Here is a 27,324-nt window from a genome sequence, read left to right on the forward strand (position 1 = left end):
GGTGACAACCAGTGACAGGACAAGGGGCAATGGGTGCAAACTGGAACATTTAAATAGGTTCCATTTAAATAGGAGATTAAACTTCTTCACAGTGAGGGTGGCAGAGCCTGGACCAGGCTGTGGAGTCTCCTCTGCAGACATTCCAACCCGCCTGGACACCTTCCTGTGTAACCTCAGCTGGGTGTTCCTGCTCCATGGGGGGATTGCACTGGATGAGCTTTCCAGGTCCCTTCCAACCCTGACATTCTGGGATTCTCAGAGTACGCGAGTTCACACATTCCCACAGCCCCCCCCCCAATTCCCACGCGAGACAACCCCTCCATCATCCCCCAGCTCGCCGTGGAGCACGAAGGGGTTAAGGTGGGGGGGTGATGCTGGGCCATGCGGCTCCGCTCGGCTGCCAAACCGGGGATTAGGGCTGCAGCGCAGCGCGGAGCTCGGCACGCAACGTGGAGCGGGTCACGGCGGTGACACACGCGAGGGCGAGGGGGGGCGGCCACCCCGGGACCGCGCTGCAAAGCCGGGGAGGGGGGGGAGGGACCGGGGAGGGCACCGGGCGCCCATTCGGGCGCCCGGTGCCCTCCCCGGTCCCTCCCCCCCCCCCCCGGCTTTGCCTCTTATTGCACCAGCTCCCACTCATGCAATTTTTTTGCTTAAAAAAATACCACATTAGTGATGCTTTTGCAAGAGACTGAACCTTTGCAGTTACGAGCGAATCATGCATAAGTTAAATCAGGTTAACGAGGCCTTGGGAAGGTCACCTTGCTTTTCACAATGGCCCTTTTCCAGTTTTTAGTGGCGGTCCCTAATTTTTTTTTGGTTTTTTTTTGGAGGTGTATCTTATGTATAAGGCTTGTTGGAAATTCTTTGTGTAGGAATTGCTTTGGGCATATAGAAAATGCTTTGGGCATATAGGAAATTCTTTGTGTAGGAATTGCTTTGGGCATATGGGAAATTATTTGGGTGTGTAGGAATCGCTTTGGGTATATAGAAAATGCTTTGGGTATGTAGGAGTTGCATTGGGTATATAGAGAATTCTTGGGGCATATAGGAGTTGCTTTGGGCAGATAGAAAACGCTTTGGGCATATGGGAAATTCTTTGGGTGTGTAGGAATCGCTTTGGGTATATAGAAAATGCTTTGGGTATGTAGGAGTTGCATTGGGTATATAGAGAATTCTTGGGGCATATAGGAGTTGCTTTGGGCAGATAGAAAATGCTTTGGACATGTAGGAATTGCATTGGGCATATAGAAAATGCTTTGGGTATGTAGGAATTGCATTGGGTATATAGAGAATTCTCTGGGCATATAGGAGTTGCTTTGGGCAGATAGAAAATGCTTTGGACATGTAGGAATTGCATTGGGCATGTAGGAATTGCTTTGGGTATATAGAAAAGGCTTTGGGCATATAGAAAATCCTTTGGGCATATAGGAATTGCATTGGGCATATAAGGAATTCTTTGGGCATACAGGAATTCCATTGGGCATATATGAATTGCATTGGGCATATAGGGAATTCTTTGGGCATATAGGAGTTGCTTTGGGCATATGGGAGTTGCTTTGGACGTACAGGAATTGCTTTGGGCATATAGAAGGTGCTTTGGGGACCGCGGGGACAAGGCAGATGGCCGCTGCGGCACGGCTGATGCGATGCGGTAAGACTGAGTCTCAGCAAAACCTCTTTTTTTCTGGCCCGTGTCGAAGGGGCCGCACATCAAATAACCCGCGATGAAAAGGAGCAGGGCGGGGGGGCAGGACGTGAAATTAATTCCGTTGAAACGGGGTTATACTGAAAGCTCCCAATTCTCACATCTTGTCCTGATTTATTTATTTTTATTGCTTCGCTGTGCGCTCGGATGGATTTCATTGCGAACTGGCAGCGCAGCCCCGGTTCAGCCGGAGGCCGAGCACATGCCTGGGTCCTGACATGCGACTGACCGAGGCCCGGGCTGCGCTTTGGGGGGCGATAAATAAGATAAAACCAAGACTTTGCAGTAAAACCGGGGCGGCGTTCACGCCGTTTTCCTCCCGCAGAGCCAGCTCCTGGCCGTGCAGCTCCGCCCGTGCCTAGTTATTAATTTTAAACGGGGTTCGTTGCACCGGGGCTGCGGGGTGACCCGAGGCACCCCAGAACCTCCGCCCCCCCCCCCCAAATTCCGCCGCTTTCGCGCTTCCCGCCCTCTCCGCGCATGCGCGCGCGCCGCCGGCCACGTGACGCGTTGCCGTGGTGACGGAGGAAGCCGCGGTAAGAAAATGGCCGCCCCGGCTGTCTCCCCTCAGCTCGGCTGCTTTCCCGGGCCTCGCTCCCCTGCCTTGCCCCGCGTCCCCCCGGCCGCTCCAGCCCGCCTTGTCTCGTCCCGTGTCCCCTCTCCCTTCGCGGGGTCCCGGCGCTCCTGGCAGCCCTGTCCCCGTGCGGGCGGTGAGGGGTGGGGAGGCCGCGGGCCCGGCCGGGGCCTGCGGCGTGGGTGTGTTTGCATTTCCGCGCGTGGGCCGGAGGAAACGTGTGGTCCCGTTGCTGACAGCAGGTTCTGTCCCTCCCTGTGACCTCCGGCAGTTCCCCTGACCCCGCCGCAGAGTTTCGGGAAGCCATGGAGCGGCACATCCCCACTCACGCACTGCCAGAGGAGATTCGAAAGGTATGAAACAGTGGGAGTACAAACCCAAACCGTTTAGAGATGAGATACTCCAGTAATTTGGGGGTATTTCACTGGCCTGTGAACACTGGTACGTTATCTGGCACATTTTGGGCCTGGTTTTAGATTGAGTGTGTTTTAGGTTTTGTCATTACATAGGAAGTGTAATTGCACTAGGAACACTGTAGAGGAACATGCTCGTTCTGTAACGGCGTTGTCACTCCAAGCTTCAGATTTTACTCCATATGGCATGTTTTGTTACCATAAGTTTGGAACAACTGCAGAGCATAACATGTAATTGTTCCAAAGGAGTGTCAATACAAATAGGAACAGAACATTCCCCTTCATCTTTCCTTGTATCTTCTCTTTGTGTGTGAGGCTGTTCTTTTGTTTGGGAGACAAATTATTCCCAAAGTAACAATGCTGCTGTTTACATGGATTAACTTTTGGGGAGGCCTCTTCTATGCGATGATGCACACAAGTGGAACACTTTGTGTAATGCTGAGGTTTTTACTTAGGCAATAAAACACCCTGCTGTCCTCATTTTTTTTGTATGTGTCTAATAATCAACAAGGAATTTAGAATTTTTAAGTACTAGCACAGCCTGGACAAATTCTCCCTGGAACAGTCCAGGAAACTGTTGGGATGATTTCTGAGCCGTCAATGATTATTTCTGAGAATTCAAGGAGGAAAGCAAACGTTAGCTGTGTTAGGATAGGAATTGCATGTGAAACTTGGGCCTTCGTTATCCTCAGTTCAGGGCTATTGAGGTGTCAGTTCTGAGCTGCAGGCTTTAGGAAGAATAACATTACTGAAGGAAATCTAGAAAAATGGAAAAAATAGTAGCTTAAAAATCCTCTTCTTCTGAGAAAGGGCGATAGAACTGGGTTTACTTGTTCTAGAAGATCGGTGAGGGCACGGTAACAGTAATTGTGTGTGTAGGAAGATGGTTGTCCTTCATTTCCAGCTGCAAATTAATGTTTTCCTCGCCTTTCTGGACATGCTGTGGTTGGGTGTTGTGGAACAGCGGACACAGGGGTGGCCGAGCAGCCAGGGGAGCCGTGGAATCCCCCGTGCTTGTGCTTTGGGGTGGAGCGTTGGGCCGGCAGCTGCTCGAGATCTCACTTTACACCTTTAACCAAAAGACCCATGTGCAGAAGGCACATTGGTGATTTAGATACGCGCACAAATAGGCTTATGTTCCTGTCCCATCAGTGTGAGATGTGCGAGCTCTGAGGCAACGACAGATTTTGGGATCAGTGAATCATTGGGGTTTTACAGATCCTTTGCTGCTGCTCATCTCTTTGCTCTGCTGGCTTGTGTTGTAGTTGCAGTATAGTTACAAGATACTGAGCTTGACTACAAGTCATTCTCACAATTTCCTGTCGTATTTTCTGCCTTTTATGTACACATGTTGTTATTCCCTTCACATTGTCTGCTGCTTGGATTTGATAGCATCTCTCTTGGAATCTTTCTTTTAGATCACTCCTATATGAGCAGAACTCGTGCCAGCTGTAGATTGCTGTGCCAAACTGAGCACGTGCTCCCAAGATGCAGCTTGCGGGCCAGAGGAACACGTGTGTCTGGAGGGAGTATGTGCAGCACTGGGATTTCAGCTGCGGATGAGGAATATTCACTTGCTGGGTGCTGGTTGGAGTTGGCTTGCTGCGGGGGGGGCGCGGACAATGGCTGGAGCAGCTGTCTCAAAACAAAGGACGCAGAGCTGAGCTCTCGTCATTCCTGTCCTTCATGTTCCCGCTGGATGGAGCTTCACAAGCTGCTTATTGAGACTTGGAGCAGTGACATCCCTGCCTCCAAAACTGCACTTTTCTAGAGGATGCTATGGGGAGGGAAAGGGAAAGGGAGCAGCTTGTGCCAACCTGGACAGACGGTTCTACTGCCAGACCTGCCAGAGTAAAGCCATGGATGTCATGGCAGAAGTTGAAATAAATGGGCCATTTGCAGGCTGGGTCCAGGAGGCGTTGCCTGCTATGTTTATTACACTTTAAAGGAAGTTTTAATCTAGAGGGGAAGAGCTTTTTGCTGTTTTGCTAGTGAAGTTATAGATGTGAAGGGACTTTGATTCTTCAGGTTCTGATAAATTTTGCCTTAGAGAGTCACATGAGAATTTTACATGGCCCTACTCCTCTCTCTCTCCTTCCTTCTACTGTTCTCATACCTCTCCTTTCATATAATATATATTGCAAGATGTATGCTAAATGGAAATTAAAAAATCCCCAGGTAAATAAACACCCATGTGTCCATTATTAAAGCTTATAGTATTTCAGGAGTTTTTTGTAATTACAATCGCATACTTCTTAGGAACTAATTATCAGTAAAGATCTAAATCATGGTTTGTTTCTGAAAAAAAAAATTAAAACCTCAGAGTTGTGAGTTTATGAGCAGTTTGGTTACCTGACCGAGCAACATTTGCCAGTGTTAGAAGTCGGGAGGAGTTGGTTTTCCCCGTGAGTGTTGAAGGAAGCAGCTCTGCCCCATGGAGCGGTGGCCATGGCCAATGTGGAGAGCAGCTGCTGCAGGAGAATTGGTGGCTTCCCTGGAGGGAAATAACCATGTCGGTCAATGGCAAAGTCTGCGCCATCTGGGACAGTTTCGGGAGAGTAAAAAATACAATCGTGTTTCCTTTACCCCAGTTTTATGGATGTGTATTTTTGGGGTGGTTTACTTTTTGTTGTTTGGGGTCTTTTTGCCTTTTTTTCCTCAAGACAAAAGGTTATCATATTGTACCTTGTTAGTCGTCTGTTGCTAGTGGTAGACAAATCCTTTATGTGCTTGTGAACTCACTAAAGTTCAGCTTGTTTCTGCATTGTTGTTGCCCATCTGATGTAAATAGATGGGAAGATGCAGTTTTGTCCTGAAGAACTTACCGAAGTGGGGAACAAAACAGCAGCCACCTCCATAGGACAGTAAAATGACACCTGGACTCCTCCAAGTACCAAACAAAAAGTTGTATTTACTTTTATATTTTATTTGGCAAGCAACCTTTGCTTAATGTAAAAATGATTTGAGCACAGGCTACCCTTACAGATGAGTAGTTCTCGCACCCTAGGAGCTGAAGAAAGCAAGCAGAGCAAGAACTCTGGAGCTGTGTTGTACAGCGGTACAGAACGTTCCGTGGTATCCGACTGTCCACAAAACATCCCGTACATTACTAGTAGCAAATGGTTACTCATTAGATTTGCCACACGTGCTATAGATTGAGCACATGGTGTTATCTTTAATTTTTCTTGCTGTCTTTGAACCTGGGCTTGTTTTTTTTTAAAGCATAGTTCCAGTTGTGTTACTTTGCTGAAGAATCCGTCCTGCCCAGCAAGACGAGCTTTGTGAAAGTGAACAATGTGTTCAGTACTTACAATATGGATTTAGAAGCAGCAGCGTTTCCACCCGTGCCTTCCAGATGAACACGGTTGTATCTACACGCAGAACAGCAGATTCCTGTGCTCGCGTACCCTGAGGATGCTTCGTAAGATGATGTTCACCCGTCACCCCTGTGCCCACTGAGCTTTGGCTGTAGAATTTTTAACTTTTAGATTTCACTGGGGTGACAAGCTCCAGCTACGTCAGTTTTCTGAGTGGCTGTAATATCAGAGGATTCGTGAAAGCAGATCTGAACTTGGATCATGTTCTTCCATTCCTAATGTGAGAATTCAGGAGCTACCGGTGGTCATTTAGGATTTTGGTCTCTTGCTGTGCTCGTAAGGCTCGGGCTGTATTCACAGTATTCAAGCTTTTCTCACCAAGTTAGGGCTGTATCCACTGTATTTGGGTTTTTCTGTACCCTTTCTGCAAGTGGCTCCCAAGTACGCTGACAGGAGTTGGAGGGACTGCAGCATCTCTTGGAGGCGCTTCCCAACAGTTGCAACTACAGATACAAAACGTCACCACTTGCCAGGCAAAGACATGGTTAACAATGAGCTAAATGGTCTTTTATCTGGCCAGGCATCGCAGCACGCTCTGCACGGCCTGCTGGACACGTGTGGCATATTTGCCGTTATTAGCAGCGCTCACAGATTTTATGATTCATTAGTCTGCTTTGCTCACAGGCAGGAAAAACTTGCAGCTACCTGAAATCTGAGTATTATTTCCTGTCGTGACAAACGGATTGTTTCAGGGCACGTTTTGAATGAAGCTTTTGAGAGCAGGCATTCTGTTTTTACTACGTGCCTATTTCTACACTATTCATATGTTTTCAAAGCAAGTACTGTGATTTTTATGTTGCAACTGCTATTTTATGCAAGTGTAACCAATAACGATGTATGCAGCGTGGATTAAGAGTACAATTTGTAGATGCTGACTGAAAGCTTGACTCACAATAAGCCTTTTTTTCCTTTTTTAAAGAAGTGAAGTTTCTACTGAGACTCTTAAAAATCTTTCTTGGAATAGAATAGATCAATCCCAATCGAATAACTGTTGCGTTTTGCACGTACAGCAGAAAACTCCACTTTCTTCCCAGAATACCAGCTGTGGTTTGAGTGAGGATTCCTTTGTGTGTGATGCGTAGTTTGTCAGGAGAGGAATGAAAGTCATGTGGCAGAGCAGAAGTGAAACAGAAAGTAGATAAGGTAGAATCAAGTAAAAGTAGAACAATAAATATACAGAAGTGATTTAGGAGCAACTAGCTGCAGCATAATGATTTTTTTTCACTGTAAAGTTAATGCTCCAGGAGCACATCTGGGCTCATGGCTCTGTGTTTTTATGTTGGTGATGCACAGAAACATATACAAAGCCTTTTAAAAGAATCTCATTAATTAAAGCTTTTAAGAGTCATGGCTATTTATTAGCTGCTTGTAATGGGCTTATTGTGGCATAAGTGATCCATATGCTGGATGCTGTAATACCGAGGTACTGCTAAATGAGAAAGGAGATTATTTTTCTTTTAGCAAGAATTTAGCTCTTTATCATAGTAATTTTTGCAGGTGGAATCTGCAATAGCGGAGGAGGAAAATAGCAGTGCAAAGGATGAGGCTCCCTGTAATTTGATTGAGTTGAAATGATAGAAATTCTTGTCATTCAAAAGGCTAAAAATGGTCCGGAGCACCAAAATAATTTGTTTTTTTGGCTTGTAAGTGATGCTCTACAGATGCTGACGGTTCCAAGTCAGGCAGATGTAATTTAAGTGGCTGTCCATCTTGGCTCGGTTCTCCACTTGCCCTCGGTAGCTAAAGAAATCTAGGTAACCATGGAATAATGTTAGTTCTTCCAAAACCGAGCACAGCTCCGAGTCAAAATGAGTCACCCAGCTGCTGCAGTGGAAGCGGGGCGGCACAGCTGGAAGCGGGGCGGCACAGCTGGAAACGGGGCGGCACAGCTGGAAACGGGACGGCACAGCTGGAAACGCTGCCTCGCCGGGCGCTTTGGTCGGAACGGAGCTCTTGTCCTTTAGAGCAGCTGGTTTAACACGTATTAGAACTGTAACTCTAAATCTTACAGGTCAAATATCTTCCCCGTTCAAGCACTTTGTCCTCAGTGAGTTGGTTTCTCTTTGATGTTGTTGTGCTCGCAGTGCTGTTGTGCTGACTCAAATAGTGGAGTTTTTTGGTAGCCTTCTGTTACCTTTTCACATCCTCTGCCCTGAGCTTCCTTATCCAGCCTGACCAAAACCACAAGGCTAAAATTACTTTCTGTTTGCCTTTTTAAATTCCTAATTGACTTTTTCTATTCACTGCTAAGGACACACACAATCCCTTTCTAGTTAGAGCTCTGCAAGTTTCCTTTTCTGTTCTTTCCAAACTCTGCTTTTCCCGAGAGTTTTTTCTGCTTTGCATTCGGGAAGTTGCCAACAGTGTTTCGATCAAATGTGAATTGTGAAAGATGGAATCTGAAAACAGGAATTGTTGTGTATGTAACACACATTCTCAGTGGTTACTCAGTGATACTAGTATTCCAACAAGGGTAGCTTGGTAAGCAGAAGAACTAATGACAATTTTGATGTACTGGTTGATCACCTTTGGTGTCTGAGACACAACGTCTAACGGAATCTTTGCTCCTGGACAGCACATTTATACAGCTCTCTCCCATATGGATTATCTGATAAGGACTGTGCTCACACTACAGTTTTCTTCAGCAGGAAACTTATTTAATATTTATTACCTGCCTGGTTATCTGAAACTTCTAGACACTGAAGTATTTCTGCCCTCGGTGTCAGAGTTGGTTATAAATGACCAAACATTCTGGTTCACAAATTGTCGAAAGGTGACAATAGAGAAACACACGTGCCCAAGTGATGTTATTTCTCTTGGAAATGGTGCAAACCCCAAACCCATTTAATTTGTAGGCCGTCTTCAGAGCTCTCAAATGCTTTCTGGCTCTGACCTTTAAATTGATGTAGCCCTAGGACAGCTCTGCTATTATTTTAGCTGAAGGAAACCAGGATCTTGGGATTTTGGGAGATATTTGAAGCATCGCTGAGGAGAACTCGGGTTGGGATGTTGTCGGTGCAAAGGGGCAAAGGAAAAAAGAAAAGAAAAAGGAAAAAAGAGCAAATCCTGCTTGCAATTTGACTGCTGTGGGCATGAGAGAGGAGCCTGGGGTTCCGGATGAGAATTCAGATGAGTTCTCCCCTTATTCTGTCCAGTGCAGGCCTTGCTCTTTGGAGCTCTTCACCTTCAGTTGGCTGCTGTTCACTTTCATATTGAGAAAATATGTGCTGGATTTAAATTAGTTACCTTGCTTATTGGTGTTAATCTACTGCAGCATGGAATTTATTGAGGGCTGGCTTGCCTGTTGAACATTACTTAACCTGTGCCAAATTCTTTAGTGATATTAAGAAGCGGCTACTTACGCTACAGATAAAGGTTTTAAAACTGGTTCATATCTATATACAGTATATTGCAGTGGTTGCAGGATAATCGTGTATAGAAGCAAGTTTCTGATTAAAAGCCAGAACTAGCTTACTGCGGTAATATAAAGCTATCAAGCTTTCCTGTGATTATTGACTATTTAGCAAATACTTTAAAAAAACTCTGAACAGACTTCAGATCAGGGTAGGTTTTCATTTCACCTGAGGAATGGACGTGAAGAAGAAAGAGACCCAGTTCCCACTAAGTCCAGATGGATAATATTTATTGTTCTATGACCTAATTTATTTTCATGTTCAGTAACAACGCTGAATTTGAAAACTGAAGTGTTTTAGTACTTGCATAAAGCATTTTCAGCTCAGGTCCCGAACTGTTTTACTTTGTTTTCAGTCCTGGTACCCCGTGAAACGTCTGTGCCTGTTTATTTGCAAGGCAGCCGCGGTGGTGCTGTGAGCACAATGTTCTTTTGGGATAAGAGCCCCCCTCCTGTGCTCCTCATAACAGCTCATTTTGTCCTTTTTCAATATAGTAATTTTAGTGCTTTGGAACTTTATGGTGGTTATCCTGAATAACAGTTTCATATTTCCAAGCACAGTTTGCAGCTGCCAGGAAAAATAAACTTGCATTTTCAGCTCATTCAGAGCAACTGTAACTAAGGGTATTTCAAACTGGAGCAAAACTAAGAAATCGGAAAATTAAGCTTAGCCTGGTCCTTCCAAGGCATCCTGAAATATCATTTTTATCAAGCTGTACTTAAAGCGCTAATGATTATTGATTGAAGCATGGGATAATGGGTCTTTAGCTTGTAGTTTTTGAAAGCTGTTTTCTTATGATTTCTCTGCATTTCTCTAAATGCCTCAATGTCTTTTTTGTTTTCTTTTTCTATAGCACAAGGGATTCTTACATTCACCAGGTGTCTGGTGTTCATAAGTCATTGTGTTAAACTCGTGTAGCAGTTGCTAACGGCAGGAACGGCTCGAGCGCGTTTCCAGCTCTCGGTACAAGCACACGGCTGCTCCTCCATCTCCCACCGATACCCCTGGAGAGTTGTTGCTCTGAGCTTGTCCCTGGAGCTGCATTAGGAGTGGCCTCTGATCTGGGCTTAGTTCTGACCATCCCTGCTCAGATGAGTTTATGCTGGAACCCAAGCACAGGTGCAACCTGTAGTGTCGGGCTCTCTGATCCGTGCCGGTACGGGGATGCTCACATTCCCCTGCTGGAATGTTGGACCTTCTTGGGTCGGTCTGGCTGGTTTAATTCCTCAATAATCCATTTATTGTGCAGGTTCAGTTCTGCATCACTTGTAAACTGAGCAATTTTTTCTGGGAGTGAAAATGATTGAAATACACTGGAATAACTGAGTAATAAGTATGTATCAAAGTCAGAGCCTGTTCATTTTTATGAGGCCTGGCTTAGCACGAAGGTTAATCATTTGATCACTCACAAAAGTATGTTCCTCAATTTAAGAAATGGTCTTTCAATTAGATGTGTGTTACATACTGTGTTTTTCATCAGTGGCGACTCCTTCCTACCTAGCCAATGGCTTACACTTTCCACATCATAATCGTTAGTTCCCTACTCATTTGAATGATTTTTGTAAAAATTGCTGGATTACATCGCTCTGTTCACTTTCCGCTTTTCATCTTGCCTGCTTAACTGGATAGGAGTTGTCAAAAAACCACAGTCAATAATGTTCTTCTGGCTTGGGCAATCAGAAATTCATTAAGGCGGTAATTTTGTAATGCACAGCATCTTATTTTAAATTAATGCATCAAATGTAATTCTAAGGTACTTCAGTTTACAGTTCCATTGGGAGTTCCACGTAGTAAATTGCATCGTTGATAGGTATATATAGCGAAAGTACTGCTATAGCTTGATTTCATTTTGCTGATGTAGAATTTTGTCTTAGTTGTTAAAGCAGTAACATTCGATCACAAATGCTGTAGAGCAGTAAATGGTTTAAACCATTCAGATTTATTGTTATTTTTTATTATTTAGTGTCATTCAGCTTTTTCTCTTGTTTCTTGCGAACAATCTTAGGATTTTATCTCTTTGTAGATGTCGCGGGACGAGACGGTGTGTAAATACTGCGGAGTCAGCTATTTGATACTTCACGAATTTAAGGTGATGGAAGACAAAGTAAAAGCAATGGAAAAGGAGATCAAACGTTATGAAGGAAGCATAGAACGGGAGAAAGGACTTCAAGCAGAGCTGCAGGCTCTTCACCAAGACCTTGAACACTATCGAGCTGACGGGGAATCAAAAAGCGAAAGGTCAGAGCACGTTATCTAGTCTGATGTTATTCTCCTGCATGTGTATTAGGTAATTTCATTCCAAAGAAGTTTAAAATACAAATAAGATTTGTCTGCGTTTTTTATCAGGTATAACATATATACTGTAAGACTTAAATTAAATCATATTTCATAGTATTCTCTAGAAGTGAGTTTTGAATTCCTTAGAAACAGTCAATATATTTAAAGTGGAAGAAAGTCCAGAAGACATTTCAGAGGTATCTCCCCTACACGCAGTCCCCACGGGAAATGATCAAATATTTAACCTGATCAATTTGTAATAAAAATATTTGCAATATTTTAAATTAAATTTAAATTAAATTCCACAGCATTGGGAGTTTCACAGCTCTGAAATTTTTACTTATTGTCTCATAGTAACACAGTAAAGAGTTCTCAGCTGTCTTACCCTGAACTTACAGTTCACTCTCTGAAGGGATGACCCAGAATATAAAGCGATTATGAAAATCTGGGGTGCTGCTTGTTCCTCAGAAAGAAGAGTTTGCCAAAGCTCACTGGCAGGTGTGCGAAGGTCCCAATTAAAGGGGGAGGTTCTTTACATTTAAGAACTCCAGTACTTAACAATAGTTTGCAGAGCCACATTTGTATTTTTAGGGCACAGCGACTGGAACCTTGAAGTGTTTTCTCTTCCAGCTCATCCTTACAGGCTTTTGTTGTGTTCTACTTCTTCATCACATCGTGATAACTTTAAACTCGGAACAGGAAGCTGGACTTGGAAAATGTTTGTCCTTTTGATGGGCAGCCAGCCCAGCTTCGGTTCCCAGTCCCACAGGTGGCTACACCAAATAGAAGAGTTTGTTTTGGGGTAGATGTGAGAAAACAGTACATACAAGGAGACTTTCAAAGGCTTTTTTTTCCCCCTCTGCCCTGTGTGCTGGTTTTCTGTGTCCTCATTTTCTATCCTCAAATTTTGGAATCTGTAATCCACTGATTGTTTACAGTAGGACTATAAATATCAATGCTTATAGTTGGCTAGTAAAAGATACTTTTAATATTAATGGATTTAGTTAGGCTTGTGTTAGGTAATATTAGTAATAAAAGATGCATTTTAAAACACACAAGTTCACATAAAGTAGGACAAGATGCACCTATCCTGTAGATCACTCCTTGTTATTTGCAATATGTTTTTCATTGGAACTGAACAAACCCACGCCCCACCATGCAACGTTTTCTTTGGTTGAACGTCATGTATTTGGAGAGTGCATTTGTTCTGGTTCCTTCCACAGCTCTGGGTGGCAGACATGCTGGCAGGTTTTGGTGCGTTACCAAATGCAGTGACAGAATATTCTTCTTGTTGAGGATCATGTGCCACAGGTAAACTGAACATTTTCATTTAGCCGACTTCTTGTAGCGGAGCTGGAACAGTTAATAACAAAATTTATCTCGGCATTTTTCTTCCCTATGGCTCAACTTGATTTAAAACCTGCTGAAATCCAATGGAATACTTTCAGTGGCTTTCCTTCAGGCCATAAATCAACTATTGTGCCTTGTTAAGGAACCTGTCTAAATATTCCTTATCTCCTTTTTACTATCCTGGATCTCTCTTGCTACCTTGTGCTGTTGCCACAAACTAACTATTCAACCTACTATCTTCTCATTCTTGCAAGGCTGACAAGTCATTCCTCCCAAACTGCACATCTTTATCAGAAACCAAATAAGCCTTTTTTTTTTCCCCCCATCTCTTGCAGACCAAGAGATTTAATCTTTCTTCTTAGTTGCAGACTGTTTCATTGTTATGTTCCCTTTAGGTTAAAGTATTGCTATTTGTTTGTACCTGTGGTTAGCCCTGAAAGCCACCTGGGAACCTGAGCTTGTGTGGAAATCACTGACGTACCCTTTGGGATTTTGTCAGAAGGGGAACTAACCATCATGCAGTTAACTACACTGATTTAATTTAGCTGTTCAAGTCTTATTCCGTGTTAAAATGGCTTTAATTCCAGATTATTTGCAGGAGAGCTGCTCCTGAAGAGCTGTGGCTGGTTGGAGCGACAGTCGATGCACATGGTGGGCTGTGCTGCTGGATCTTTGGGTACCGGCTGCTGTCACAAGAGCAGTGATTCGGGCTTAGTTAAGCTGAAGTGCTGGTCTGTTATCTGTCTAAACAAATTAGTGCCAGGCACTTTTGTTGGGGGCACTGTCATGTCTTTTGATGTTTGTGACAGTGCATAAAGGGTACACTGTTTTGGCCCAAGTTTGATAATTCTTGGCTCATCCAATATAAGAAACGTAAAATGGATTTAAATAGTGCAGGTGCTTTAAAAGGTGTAGTGGTGCTGGATCCTGTGAGTGTGACAAGGAGGGCCCTATTCTGTGATTCTAACCTGTAATCAAGAGGCGGATGGTTCTGAAGTAGCACATGAAGACTTTAAATGGCCTGAACTTGAATAGTCTATGCTAAGCAGAATATTAAAAAAGACAATGATGAAGAAGGTTGTGGATGATGTTATGTGCAGTGAGTTTGAGGCTGCAGTTTTATAGGCATTCTGGGCCAGATTTGTGAATGAATCCTCAGCTCCTTCCCAGGGATGCACACGGACAAGACTGTTGGGAGAAATGTGAGATGCTGAAATGCCAATGAGCAGGTCCTGGAGTTTCACGGGGCAGAAAATACCGTAGTGAAACGTCTCAAATTGGTGGTATGTTCCAGGCTCCTCTGTGCGCAGTCCCTGCTGACTCCAGACAACTGGGGGTGCAGTCGCTCTTTGAGGCTGAACTGGGTCCTACTGGGACCCCTAAAGGGGCTGCACAGTGTGGGCTGCAAAGTTCAGCTCGTCTCATCTTAACCCGTGTGAAACACGACATCTTAAATTCGAACAAACATGGTAATTGCTCTTGTCATTCCCCATAGGACAATGAGCGTGTTTGTTTGCTGGCAAGAATCCCTCGCAACTACTTCTTTATTTGCTCCTGCTATTCTTTTTGTTGTCAGCGCTGGTAGTTAACATGTTATAATTCACCTCCCACTCTGGGCAGGATTCCTCTTGTATTCACTAAGAAAGTGAATTTACACTGCCTGCAAACAGAGGACGTTAATTTTCACAGTTCGTGTGAACTATAGGACAGAGGATCAGTATGTTCTCACAATTCTCTCGTAATGCTGGCATTTAACGATCCATTGAACTTTTCCCTTTGTGCTAAATATCACCAAAATAACATGCTTATTTTTCTTCCTCCTCTTGGTGATGGTAGGAGACAAAGTGCAATTGTCTTGCCGTCTCCACCTGCTCTTTTGTGTGCGAATCAGAACATTCTGATAAGGTCCCTTTGCACTCGGAGGCTGCAGTTCTGTACTAATCTTGTTAGAGCAAATCTCAGGAATGGAAAGAGGAAGAAAACTTGTCTGTATTTACTTTCACATTTCTTTTTTAAGCCAAAAGATCCTCCAATACTGCCTATTCTGGAATGCATAAGACTAGAAAATGAGCATGCAGTTTCCATGGACCCCGCAGTTTTGATTTGTTATTGTTCAATGGTAAATCAATGCTGCTTTTTTCATCAAGGTATGGTTAACAGAATATATCATCTGCAGAAATAACTTGGATTTCTGTGACTGTTGAGGGGATGGACATTTCCTTGTTAGTCAGGGACACGAGTGTGATTCTGCTCCCGAGTGCAGTCAAACAGAGTTTGTTCTCTCCCCTCCTACTCTCGGTCTCCAAGAAGTTTACAGGTAGGTGTAGGTAAATTTTCCTAGCAAGGCGATGCCAGAAATGTCTTCAAGTTATTAGTAAGTTGTTTTGTTTGTTTAAGGGATCACGGTTGAGCCCAAACAACTTGCTTCTTAACAAGCAGGTGCTCAGTGTGGTGTTGGCAGAGCTCTATGGATTTAAGCTTCTTTATTAGGACTGATACTTTTTAAAAATTTGCATTTTGGTGCAAGTGTGTTACAGATGATCCATCTGATAACAGTAACTAATGCACATTAATATTATGGCTTAATTTTTTTTTTTTTTTTTTACTATAAATCAGTCTTTTGCTTTTTAATATGGAAGCAAAGCCTGCCATCCTTTGGGTTTGTAAAATATTTGTCTATTCCAATATTGTTGATATCCTCATGACAATGAGTCACCAGTAGACACATCGTTCACTTTCTCTTCTTGCAGTCAGTTAAGGGTAAGAGGTGCAAGCTCACTAAGGGACTGCGTTTAAAAGTTGCGTATCGTTGTAGTTGTACTTTTGGGGCTAGAAAACTATATTTGAATGGTTGTCTGCAGCTAATGTAAAATGAAGCCGTTGTCCTGTGAGCAGATAGTGCTCTGTGTGTGTCCCTTCTGTGCTTCTAGCACGGGAAGGGAATTGGACTCAAGTCTCTGTTGTTCCCGTTCCATTCATTTCATTACAATTGTGGGAATAAGTCCCGCGCTGTTGCAAGAACCATCTTTAAAATGTGTTTATTTACCCGACTAGAGCTGTGCTTGAAAAATAAACAGGTCAGAACCGCTGCTGGAATGAAAAAGCTCAAAAGGTAAATTTTTCCACCAGCACAAATATTCTACATTCTGCAGTGCCGTAATCCCATTTAAGGAAACACAATTAAAGCACAGGTGTGACAAACATTAATTCGCTTTTTTAATAGGAGCGAGGGTACACAATGTATTTGTGCGTCCTCATAACAGTAAACCTTTTTTTCCCAATCCTGGATTTAGGATATTTCTTGGTGTCAGATTTGATGTAAACGCAGACCATCTTTACCTGCACTGTCATTTAACGATCCCTGACGTGCTGTTGTGATGAAGCACGTTCCGTACCGAGGAGAAGGAAGCATTAAAGGACTTTTCCATCTAGTTAAGGCAAATACTTACAGAGGGTGTTGTGAGAGTATCTCCTTCGATCTCTTGCGTAACAAAAATGTAGGAAAATAATCTTACTAACTTGACATTTTTGATTATTTTGATGCTAATGTCATTGCCCAAGTATGTAGAAATAACATCTGGTGGAAACAGTTTTTGTGAAAAGTTTCTCTTTGGGTTTTTAAAATGCCATTGTGAAGCAACAGAGGCCTAAATGCCAGTTAGTGTAAAAATGATGGACAGGAACACGTTTCACTTGAGTATTTTTAATTATGATTTGCTGAGCAGCATGAATGAATTCAGCAATGCAGAAGTACAGTTCTGTGGTCGTGAGTGTGAAACTGAGAGCGAAGGGAAGTGAGGGACGAATTGAATTCATCTTTGGAAATACCTGAAATTAAGAAAGAGAGAAACAATGCGAATGGAAAAAAAGGATGGTAAGAGTAACGGAATATTTAGGATTTGCTGTTGGTTGACTTTGGATGAGTCCCCTGCAGGCCAGGCGAGCGGGGGGTCCTGCTGGGACACGTCGCTGCCCCGCAGGAGCTGCAGCCCCTCAGCTGGTACCCACAGTGAACTTTAAACTGAGGTTTTCATAACGACGGATGGTTTTTGGAGGATGGGTGAGTTCTGTGTCGTATCCATGAATGAACACTGGATTCTGAATATATCACTGCACAGTGCTGATATTGGACATGCACGTTTCCACGTTACTTTACAAATGTATTGTGGGTATTATTTTGCAGAGTTGCTCGCACAGTGGCCAGAAGATGAAGTTCTCTCCATTTGGAGATCTGATACCTCAGTCTGAAATATGCGATTGTCGTATTTCAGCATGTTTTTAATTTAAAGCTGAAACAAAAGTCAGAGCTTGGTTTGTACTGCAAGTAATACTTCCTGATTTTCTTTGCATCTATAGAATAAAAAACCTAACGGTGGAGCTGAAAACCAAGCAAGAGGAGTTAAAAAATGCAAAAGAAGATTTGAGGTATTTCCAAGAGGAAAAGGAAGCTGCCTATAAGCAATCACAGGTGCTCAGGTAAGAGGCCCAGAGGAAATGCTGATGTTGTGCCTCCTGTGAACAGGCGGGAGGATTCGCTGGACATGCTCAGGGTGTTTAGAACCATCCCGGTGCTTCTTGCTGTTCCAGCACACTGAGATGCTGTAGCGCTGCCAAATGCAACTGGAAAATAGCACTGCTAGTTGCTGATGTTATGAGCAACAAGTTTGTTTCTTCACGAATTTAAAAGCATTAATTAACACTTAAAAGCGAGTGTGTACCACTTGGTTGTAATGCATCAGAAATACGGTATTTCTTACGTGTCGTGTTTATGAAGAGTCAATGTAAGCTTGGACATATAGTCATTTAAACATGATTAGTGTGATTTCACAATAAAAAGCGATTGTGCAATGGCACAGTTTTCTTCATTTATACATTTAAGCTCTATCAGATGATCATAAAATGTTGTGAGTTGGAAAGGACCCACAAGGAACATCGAGTCCAACTCCTGTCCCTGCATATGACAACCCCTAATTTCACACCGTAAATCAACATTTAAAGGGAGAAACTTAATATAAATATATCCAATATACAGCATATTTCATACACTATATTATTGTAACCCAATATAGCATAAATTGTCATACAACAGAAAAGCAGTTGTCAAGTTTACTTTAGTTTCCCAAGTTTGTAATTTAAAAGAATGTATGCCTGGTGTTATTTTTTTTTGTCTTGCAGAAACACATTGGAACACCATTGCTCAACTCTGAACAAGGCCGTCTCCCTCTTCCCTTTCATTAGAAGTGAGCTGGACAGTATTAAAGAAGTCATCTCCAGCAACCTGGACAACTGGGCTGCCATGAAAGAGGAAATTTTTCTACAAATAAAGACCGTTAGCAAAGAAGCTTTGACAGGTAAATCGCCTGGCAATTAGATATTAGTAACAATATATTTTGGTAGTTGAGTGTAACACAGTAAATTAGAAGGTCAAATTAATTAGATAATCTCTAATTCTCTGACATTAACTTGTCCAGATCGCAAGTATCAGGAGACCCTGTCTGCTGTGAACTGGGTTCCACTCAGTCCGGTTCCCTTTGGATTAGCGTGCTGGACTAATTGTTTGGGTCCAACTGAAATGGAAATACTATAAATACTATTATTTGAAACAGAAATAATATATGTACTATGAGTCTATGGATATGATTTCAACATAAAGCCTTTGTGGTATTTTAATTTGCCTCGTGTCTCCTGAAAATTCAGATTTATCCTTGAATGCCATCCTTGCTCTGCCTCAGTGTAATTACACATCCAGAGCATCCGCACAGGCCCTGCGCTGACTTTTGCAACTTGAAAGGCTGTTGCACATAGTTTTTATATTTAGGTATCTACATATTCCTTTCTTATGCTGTGTGTGTATGGGTTGATGAGCTGCTATTAGTTCCGGAGGTTAGTTTTATAAGGGTTATCACATAGCAAAGAAGTAGGTGAGCTGCTGTCACTTTCTGTCCCTGTGAGAAGGAATATAAAGGTGTGATGGGCGATGTGCATCTCCCAGATCGTTCTGCTGCTGAAACCCTGCGAACCCCGTGCAAAATCACAGCCTAAGTGAAACCTGCATGCAGGGAGTATCTCAGAAAATATGTAGTTTAATTTGAAACAGCAGCTGCCCAGCAGGCTGTGCTTCCTGGGGAATGAGCAGTGATGTTGCCTGTTTTCAATGATGGCTTTGCTGGGAGCAGGCAGAGCTGAGCGGGGCCGCCCCAGCCCAGCCCACCACGAGCACGACCGGAAAATCACTCTTCAGCATTGAGTTTTTGTAAGAACAATTCACTGAAATGTCAGCGTCAATATCACACACTTTGCTTCATGACTTCATCTCCTAATTAGACGGAGTGTTGTGTGTCCCTAAAGGTTCCTCTCTTCTTGTGCTCCTTCTCTGCCCACTTCTCGCCAGTAAAGCGAATATGAGTGTGAGTTTGTGCAGACATCTTCAGGTTCAAAGGCATTCATAGCATTTTAAGGCTTGTTTTAATGTGTGTCAACAATGGGGTTTGTATCTTCTAAAGATTAGAAGCTTGGATTCCAGTATCTCTGTTACTCGATCTTGCAGGAGATACGTGTTATTGCTTAGAATAAAATTAGTATTATTTGTCAATAATAGGTGTTTGGCTAAGCGCAAGTTATCTGTGTAAAGAGGTGTTGCACAAAGCGTGTCTTTTGGCCCTTCACGTTCTCAGCAGAACCCGAACTGAAGTCCTGAGGTCATCTATCAGGTGTAATACTTCTTAGTGAAGAAGGTAAATTTGACAACAATCTACATTTTTTTCCTCCTCAGAAATACCCAAATTGAATCAAAGATTAGCAAAATCCCAGAGGGAGAACGAATGCCTCCAAGAAAAGGTGAAACATCTGACGCTGGTGGCCGACACGGTCGAGCTGAAAACTCAGCAGCTTCAAACTTCACTTCAGCAAGGGAACGAACTGCAGAGTAGATGCCGTGAGCTACAAAAGGAAACATTAGGTAAGAGAATTTTGACATTTCAAGCAAACTTCCAAGTAAAATGAAATGCAAAAGGACGATGTTAAAAGCACTGGAGTTGTGGTTGTTAGTGGGAAGGTGTTCAACAGCCCGGCTCGGGCCCGAATACAATGTGGGTGTTGTGCCGTCAGAAAGACGATGTGTTGTTCTGAAGAGCCCGGTGCCCTGCTGGGAACGGGACTCAGCTGAGGCGCGGGAAGAATGAAGGGAGGGAGAAAAACAATGATAATGGTGGTGATAGAATTACGTTGTTACTTGTCAATCTTATGTAAAACATCAGGGAGAAAAATTAGAAAAAATAAAATTAGAATAAATACTCTCCTTTTGAGTGGAAGGCCAGGCAGGATTTTTTGCTATGGCATCACAACTGAAAAGTGGGTCAGGCTACGCCAGTCTCTTTGCTCCAAGATTCATTAAGCATGAGTCTGTCTAATGACTTGCCTTTGATGTGTGTCTCGGGAATCTAGAGAGTCCTCTTGAACACTCACAGGATAGCACTTGAAATTCTCTCTTGTGAGCTTTGCTGAGACAATAACGCATTGCAAAAGGATTGTTTGTATTCGTATCTCTTGAATCTCTTTTTCCTTTAAAGCAGGATTGCGTTCAGTGTGCTGGCTCAGAGACATTTTAAGAAACGTATCGAGGTTGTGCTGTTCCGGGCGTAGTTTTGAGTCATGGCGTTGGCACAGCGATTACCGCGCTGCCGTACGCAGGGCGTGTAATTGCACATTTCCAGCAGTAGGGCTCGGTGCTTGTCACGATGAAGGAATTTCACTGATCCTTCAATACCCGTGATAATATCAAATGGGAGACAGCGATGTAGAAAACCGCAGACAGCACCCCATGAGTTACCAACCCGTGTTGCTGAACACAATCTTTTTCTCCCTGTATAACAATAGTGTCAGGAAGGATGTGTTTGAATGATAGAAGTAAGCAGGTAACTACAGCATTTTGCAGGCAGCATCCACACAAGGAATACACTGAAGAGCTGTCAGTTGTTAACCGCAGCATCTTCTTCTGCAGACGTAAGCAAATGGAAAGAAGTACATCAATTCTATTTCAATTTCCTTTTTCGAGTTGGACATGTTTCAGAAGATTTGTACCTTTTTGTTTGACTTCTATGTAAAATCACTAGGAGACACTTTTAAGGAAATGTGAGATAAAGTGCTGGGAATACATAAATGGCCTCTACTGCATCGTTGGGTTTTTTTTCAAGACAAGTAAACAATCTCAATAGCATATGTATAATTTATATCTGTCATATGTATTACATATCTGGGACAATTGCCTGGGTAAAAATATAACTGAAAAAGCCAAAATTCCTAATAAGCTCAAGATAACGTCACTAGAAAAGATAAAATTGAAGGAGTTAACTAGTTGCAGTGGTTGATTAAACCACGTTGCTTGTCCCGAGAGCGGGAGGTCACACGTGGCTCCTCGTGTTTTACTTGCGACTTGCTTGGAAAAGCTGCTAAAATTCATTCACTTCTGTTTCTTCTCCATTGAGAGATTCACATTGTATCAAAATAACCTGTGCATACGCCTCACTGCCAGGTTTGACTGTTACAACGCTGCGGTGTGAAATTTGGAAATTACATAGTTTAGAATATTCTGCGTGTTTTGTTTCTTAATGTTCACTTTCTGTCTTTATTTATGCTGAAGTAACCCTAGAGATTGAGCTGGGAGGCTCTTACGGTGCCAGAAATCACCCAAATGGACAGTATCGCTCCAAAGAAGCCAAGGGGATGGCTCCAAAATGCGATAACACCCACCGCAGTGATTTATAGTGGCTGATTAAAGTTTCCTCTCTCGCTGGTAGGGTGGCGCTTATGGAAAGGAAGTTTGTTTGGTCTTTAGTGTGGTCTTGTGCCTTGCAAAGAAACACAAAGTTCCTTTGTATGGCAATGGGTATATTCTACTAGAAGTGCTGCTAATTGCAAGGATTTGTGTGTTGCTTTGAGGATAATGTGACAGATATTTTGTTCAGAATCTGTGCACCAATTTTCTGGTACGTGCTGGTGTAGTGTCGTGTTTGGGTCACGCTGTTGCATTCGTTAAGAAGGAGTGTATGTAAAATGCTCGTTTTGCCCTAATACTTGGCTTTCTTCTGCGTTCAGCATGACCAGAAATCTTATTTCCAGTTTCATTTTAGGAGTATCTTTGTATAAGTAGACAGAAGCAGTGATAAGTCATAAGCACTTTGATCATTTATCATTTACCGTTCTCTAGAAATGTGAATTTCTGCAGTTTTCAAACTGGCTCTGCTACCCAGCTGCCTGGAGGAGAACACCATCACATTGACATGCATTTTTGAGGTGGAAATATTACTCAAAACTGAAAAATCTCAATGCAAAAATAACTCCTTCTCAAGCATACTTCAACGTTTCATTTGTATTGAAAAGTCTTTTAAGCTTTTTGTATGGACTAAAATAGACTCATGGGCGGCCCAAGTTAAATTCGTCAGTGCTGGTGCGCAGGCTGTTGTGGTTCCTGCCTTGCTGTAAGCACCAACACATATGAGTTCCAAACCCGTAGATTTTACTGTTATAAGATGTCATGTTCAGTGTGACTCGGATAATTTTACACATTGCGGAGTTGAGTTTTTGCGGTGAAGTGCCTGTTTGTGGGCACGACGAGCATTCCCGGGAGCTGCAATGTTGGCGCTCGCTGCATTGCAGAAAGTCTCGAGTCCATTTAATTCGGTGTCGTGTCCTGAGCGCTGGAATCCATGGTGTGGTTCAAAGGAAGGAACTTGGAACGGCAGTTATAGGAGAATCTGGCTTCCTCACGTGTCTCATCTTGCTCTAAGAGGCCCTTAAGCCTAATAAGACAATCTTTTAAGTTTTGAAATATGTGGTTTCATATCATTACATGAGATATTTGTATCATTACATTTATGCTGATATGAAAACTCCCCTCGGTGAGTTCCCTTTTTGGTTTTGTAAAGCTGTTTACTTCAGAGGTTCCTGTAAACAATTAGTTCATAGTTTGTTCTCGTGCCTTTTCAGTTTTCCCACCTTTAACTCTATAAAGAACTGTCTTGTAATCTTAGAAGACCAGAGAAAGGCGCTTGCAGTGTAGAATTTACTTTGTGTGAGTCCTCAGCTGAGCAACAGCTCCCATGTCCATCTCGGGCGCTTGGGTTCTAGTTTCTTCTGCTGTCCGTGAATTGGGGAAGGGTCCGACCCCACATGGGGGCCGGTGTTTCACTGAGCACATCTAAGGTTTTCTAAGGGTGGATCTGCAAACTGTCCTGTCCCCGCTGTCCCAGCATCTCCATTTTGCACACACCACAGTTCTCTTTCACCGCCAGGCCATCACTGGGAGGTAATGATGTTCTTACCAAGAGAAAAGTTGATGAAAATGTCCCCTTCACCTGCTTCTGATGAAAATTATGCTCTGTCCGCATAAATCCCATAGAATTATGTCTACATCAGCACTGTTGGTGGATTTTGTTTGTACATTTTTGTGTTTTCTGTTCCAGATTTCTTGTTTAAGATGCTGTAGGTTGTACATTCTGTAGCGAGGGGATCAAATCCCACATGGAGCACATTGGTGGGTTTGCCCCTTTTGTCTCTATTTCCTCCACCCCGCCCCCGGGCACCTCCCGGGGTGAAGAGCGCTCCCCGACTTTGCTTCCAGGGAATATCAACGGTATCATCTGGTGAGCTTGTTGACCTCTAGAGCAAATTGGAAAGTAAAGATGTTTTAATGAGCAGCCCAGGTGATGAGTATCAAGGCTTAAGGATGGAATGTAAACTTATTCACTGTCTCAGAGCTCTCCCCAAAATTCATTTGGGGAGGACATTTGTGATTCAGCTCTCACCAGTTATTCTGCTCTTGGAATTGAGTGTGAATACGAGCAACTGCAGAGTTCTGCTTTTGACAAGAGAACAAACTTGGCATTTACAGAACTAAATGATCATTTTTCACTTTGATGTGATGACCGAAAAGGAAGGTGTGACTGTGGAAGGAGCCTAAACTCTTACTTTTGTCCATGCTCACATCTTTATTAATAATTTTCCACTGCCAGCATTGATAGGAGACCTAGCCCAGAGTTGCCACCTGATATTTTTGTCTTATTTCTATCCACTTCAAAGGAATATTTCGGAAGCTGCTTGTCGATGTTGATAAAGAGAATCTGTAATTCGAGGTGCTGTACAGAGCCGCTCCTGCCCTCAAGAAGCCCATGAAGTGCGCTGCAGTATTATCCGTCGCTACAGTATTATCAATCCTGCTCGCTCGCCCGTTTAAAATACATTTCCAGAGACAAGGGATTAAAAAAACAACCCAAAGCAAACGTAATGGGTTGGCTGGAAGTTCTCAGGGTGGTTGGTGTGTGCGGATTCTCCGGCGGCGCGGCGGGTCGAGCTGGAGCAGCAGGGTCACGGTGACCCCGCTCCCCGGGCTCGGCTGCTTCGCTCACTTATTCTGCACATCTCCGCTCTCTTTTTTTAATAAAATCCTGAAATAGCAGACATTTGGTGGAGAAAACACAAAGGAAACATCATCTAAAGAGTTCATACAGAATACCAGGACTCTGCGGAATCTTAATGAACAACTGAAGTACCAGCTAAGGAGGTGGTTTTATGTGAGGCATTTTAAAGTTTGTTTTTATGAATTAAAAAAATGCAGCCCTTAATAATAAATCAGTTCTTAAGAAGCAATAAAATGTTTGTGGATATCCAGAAGGAGATTTCAAGACTGCTGGCTCAGGTGCTTTTATTCTGCCCTTCCTGAATAGATCAGTAAGAGACAGTCTCTCTATGGAACTTGTTGCCGGATTGGGGTAATAAAGGTGGTTGGTGCACTGACAATACAAATGTCCCCTTAGAAATACAAAGAATTATTTTTCTTCATTAAACAAGCATCAAATATTATGAGTTTCCCATTGTATTAAAGTAGTGGGAAAAACACTTTTTAATTGCATCACTTCATCTTAGTGAAAATCAATTTTAATTAGTGGATTTACACCATATAAAGTTAATGTGTAGGAAATCAGATCTAGAGTGTCCATGGGTTGGGGGGGCTGTTTTTTTGGTTTAGTTTGCCTCTTTTTTCCCACAAACTACTTTGAAGCCAATGTCCCTCTTTGGTACTGGAATAGCTCAATGATCCAGAAAACAACCCCAAACTTAGGAGGATTTGGGATTTTGCTATTTTGAAAGGACTTTGCTTTCTGCAGCCAATATTTTGAAGATCCGTATTTTGTGTATTTATCATAGAACAGTAAATTATGGAATATTTCATATGATAGCAGTGAAGTTGGTTGCTGCTTTCCTACCAGTTTTCAGGCTCACTGTGCATCACTCGAGACGACAGGGCTGGAAAAATGCTCAACACAGGGCAAGGTCTGGTGAATAATTGTCTAATCAGATAAACTCACAAGAAAAAGAAATCAATAATGCCTCATGGTAGCATCTTTGTGTGTATTCTTAGGGTTGTGAGCAGCAGAAGAACACATTCCCCTAAAAGAGGGGAGGGGATACCTGGACTCTTCATTACCATCCAAATCCTTTCCTCCACTTAATCACAGTCAGGGAAGAATTTTTCTTCACCAAGTCATGCAGGTTTTCTTTAGCCTGTTTACAGTTACAGGTTTAGGTTGCTGGCTGTGTGCATGAAACACGGCCTTTAAATCTTTTGATGCTGCTGAAGTTACTGAACGTAATCGCGGAATAAACTAATGAGAGATGCTGTCGAAGCGGCGGCAGCTGGAGGACGAGCGGGACGCTCCAGCGGGAACGTTCGCGCTTCGTGGATACAAGGAGCCGTATTTTCATCTGCCTGAAGTGTCTTTAATGACACTTTAAAGACCGCTTGGAAGAGCTTTGCAAATGCGACAAGAGAATAGTTTCCTGTAGTTTTAAGTAGGCTGCGGTTCAAATATCCACTATTCATGCTACAAGTACTGTTGAAATAGTGGGTTTTTTTAATTAATTGCAGCTGCGGTGCTGAGAGTTGGAAGGGTGAGAGCTGGGGAACGCGGTGCTGGTGTTTGAGCAGAATGTGACACATGGGTTAGACGAAGCAATGGCTCATTAGCGCTTTTCAGGAGGCACTTTGAGTGGAAGAGGAACCCGATGAAAAGAGCATCCTCCTCCTCCTCCACTGGCTGGTGGGCCGGTACGAGCAGTTCTGACACATCCCAGTTAGCTCGGATTCAAAAAGGCAGGAACTTCTGCCGAAAATTCAGCCTTAAAGAGCAAGTCCAAGTGTGAGCCCTGGCCCTGGCGGAGCAAATGCCGTGTCTGCCGTCTCCCTGGCCGCAAAAGTGCGGGTGACACGTCCCTTGTGCACTTGGGGACAAAAAGGGGAGCTGGTTTTGCCAAGGTGGTGGTGTTTCTCTAATTAAACACTTTGTAAGGCCTGGGGATAGATTGCCATCATGTTTGCGTGGCGTACGCAGTTGCTGGCTTATTCTTTTGAGGGCACTGAATGTGTTCTAGATTTGTACCGCCCAAAATAATTTAGAATCTGGTCTCTTATCTTGCTTTTGCTCTGCTTGTTTTATATACGAACATGAAGGAAGTGAAGCACGAGTTGGGAGCAGAGGGCCGGAGCGCTGGGTCCTGGCAGCCGTCAGCAACATGTGCGGGGGGAGATAAGGAGCAGGCACTCCTGTTTCTGGCATGTTCTCCCGGTTCCTGGCAGCTCCTGGTGATTTAGGGACTTCCTGGTGGCACCGCTCGGGTCTCCAGAAAGGATGTCAGTCTGTACACTGGAGTCCGGCCCTGGGCTCTTTCCAGACAGGTCTGTGAGTCATAAATACTTTATTGTGTATACAAAAAATAATTTATCTTAGAGAACATAGTACATTAAATATTATAAATAAGAATAAATAGTTCTGTTCTTTGCATGTAGGGACTTTGAGTATTCAGTTTGCTTCTTTGGTCTCCTTAGAAACATACAGTGAAGCAAATTATTCCTAGTCTGACACAATAATTTTTCACATATGTATTTCATATTTCTCACAGCTTCTCTAGTATGCTCCTTAAATAAATGTACTTAAGTATCTGTGTTAAGTGTACATCTGAATTTGGTGCAGCATTAGTAGAACTGGGCTGGTGCTGCTGGAGCAAACGGGTCCCAAGTGCCCGCGGGGTCTGCGTGTCTGCAGGAGCTGTTGGAGATGTGCACATTAACCAACAAATAACCTTCCTTTTCTTGCATGTGTATAAAACACTGAGCTTTGATTTAGATGAGACCAACATTTTCAGAAAGCAGCTTGGATTT

The 27,324-nt window shown here is 43.2% G+C and overlaps 1 protein-coding gene across 1 annotated transcript in view; it reads left to right on the forward strand.

Annotated features, from left to right (window-relative positions):
• Nucleotides 1–2,236: 2,236 nt before the first annotated feature.
• The window catches only part of LEKR1 (leucine, glutamate and lysine rich 1), a 38,246-nt gene continuing 13,158 nt past the window's right edge, over nucleotides 2,237–27,324 (forward strand). The window contains exons 1-6 of the mRNA XM_082057066.1: nucleotides 2,237–2,244; nucleotides 2,554–2,635; nucleotides 11,509–11,723; nucleotides 17,469–17,588; nucleotides 18,288–18,463; nucleotides 19,885–20,070. Coding sequence (XP_081913192.1) covers nucleotides 2,588–2,635; nucleotides 11,509–11,723; nucleotides 17,469–17,588; nucleotides 18,288–18,463; nucleotides 19,885–20,070 — 745 coding nt within the window. The 5' untranslated portion in view covers nucleotides 2,237–2,244; nucleotides 2,554–2,587. The remainder of the gene's footprint in view (nucleotides 2,245–2,553; nucleotides 2,636–11,508; nucleotides 11,724–17,468; nucleotides 17,589–18,287; nucleotides 18,464–19,884; nucleotides 20,071–27,324) is intronic.

Source organism: Streptopelia decaocto (assembly GCF_964273445.1).
Source record: "Streptopelia decaocto genome assembly, chromosome: 6".
Taxonomy (NCBI): domain Eukaryota; kingdom Metazoa; phylum Chordata; class Aves; order Columbiformes; family Columbidae; genus Streptopelia; species Streptopelia decaocto.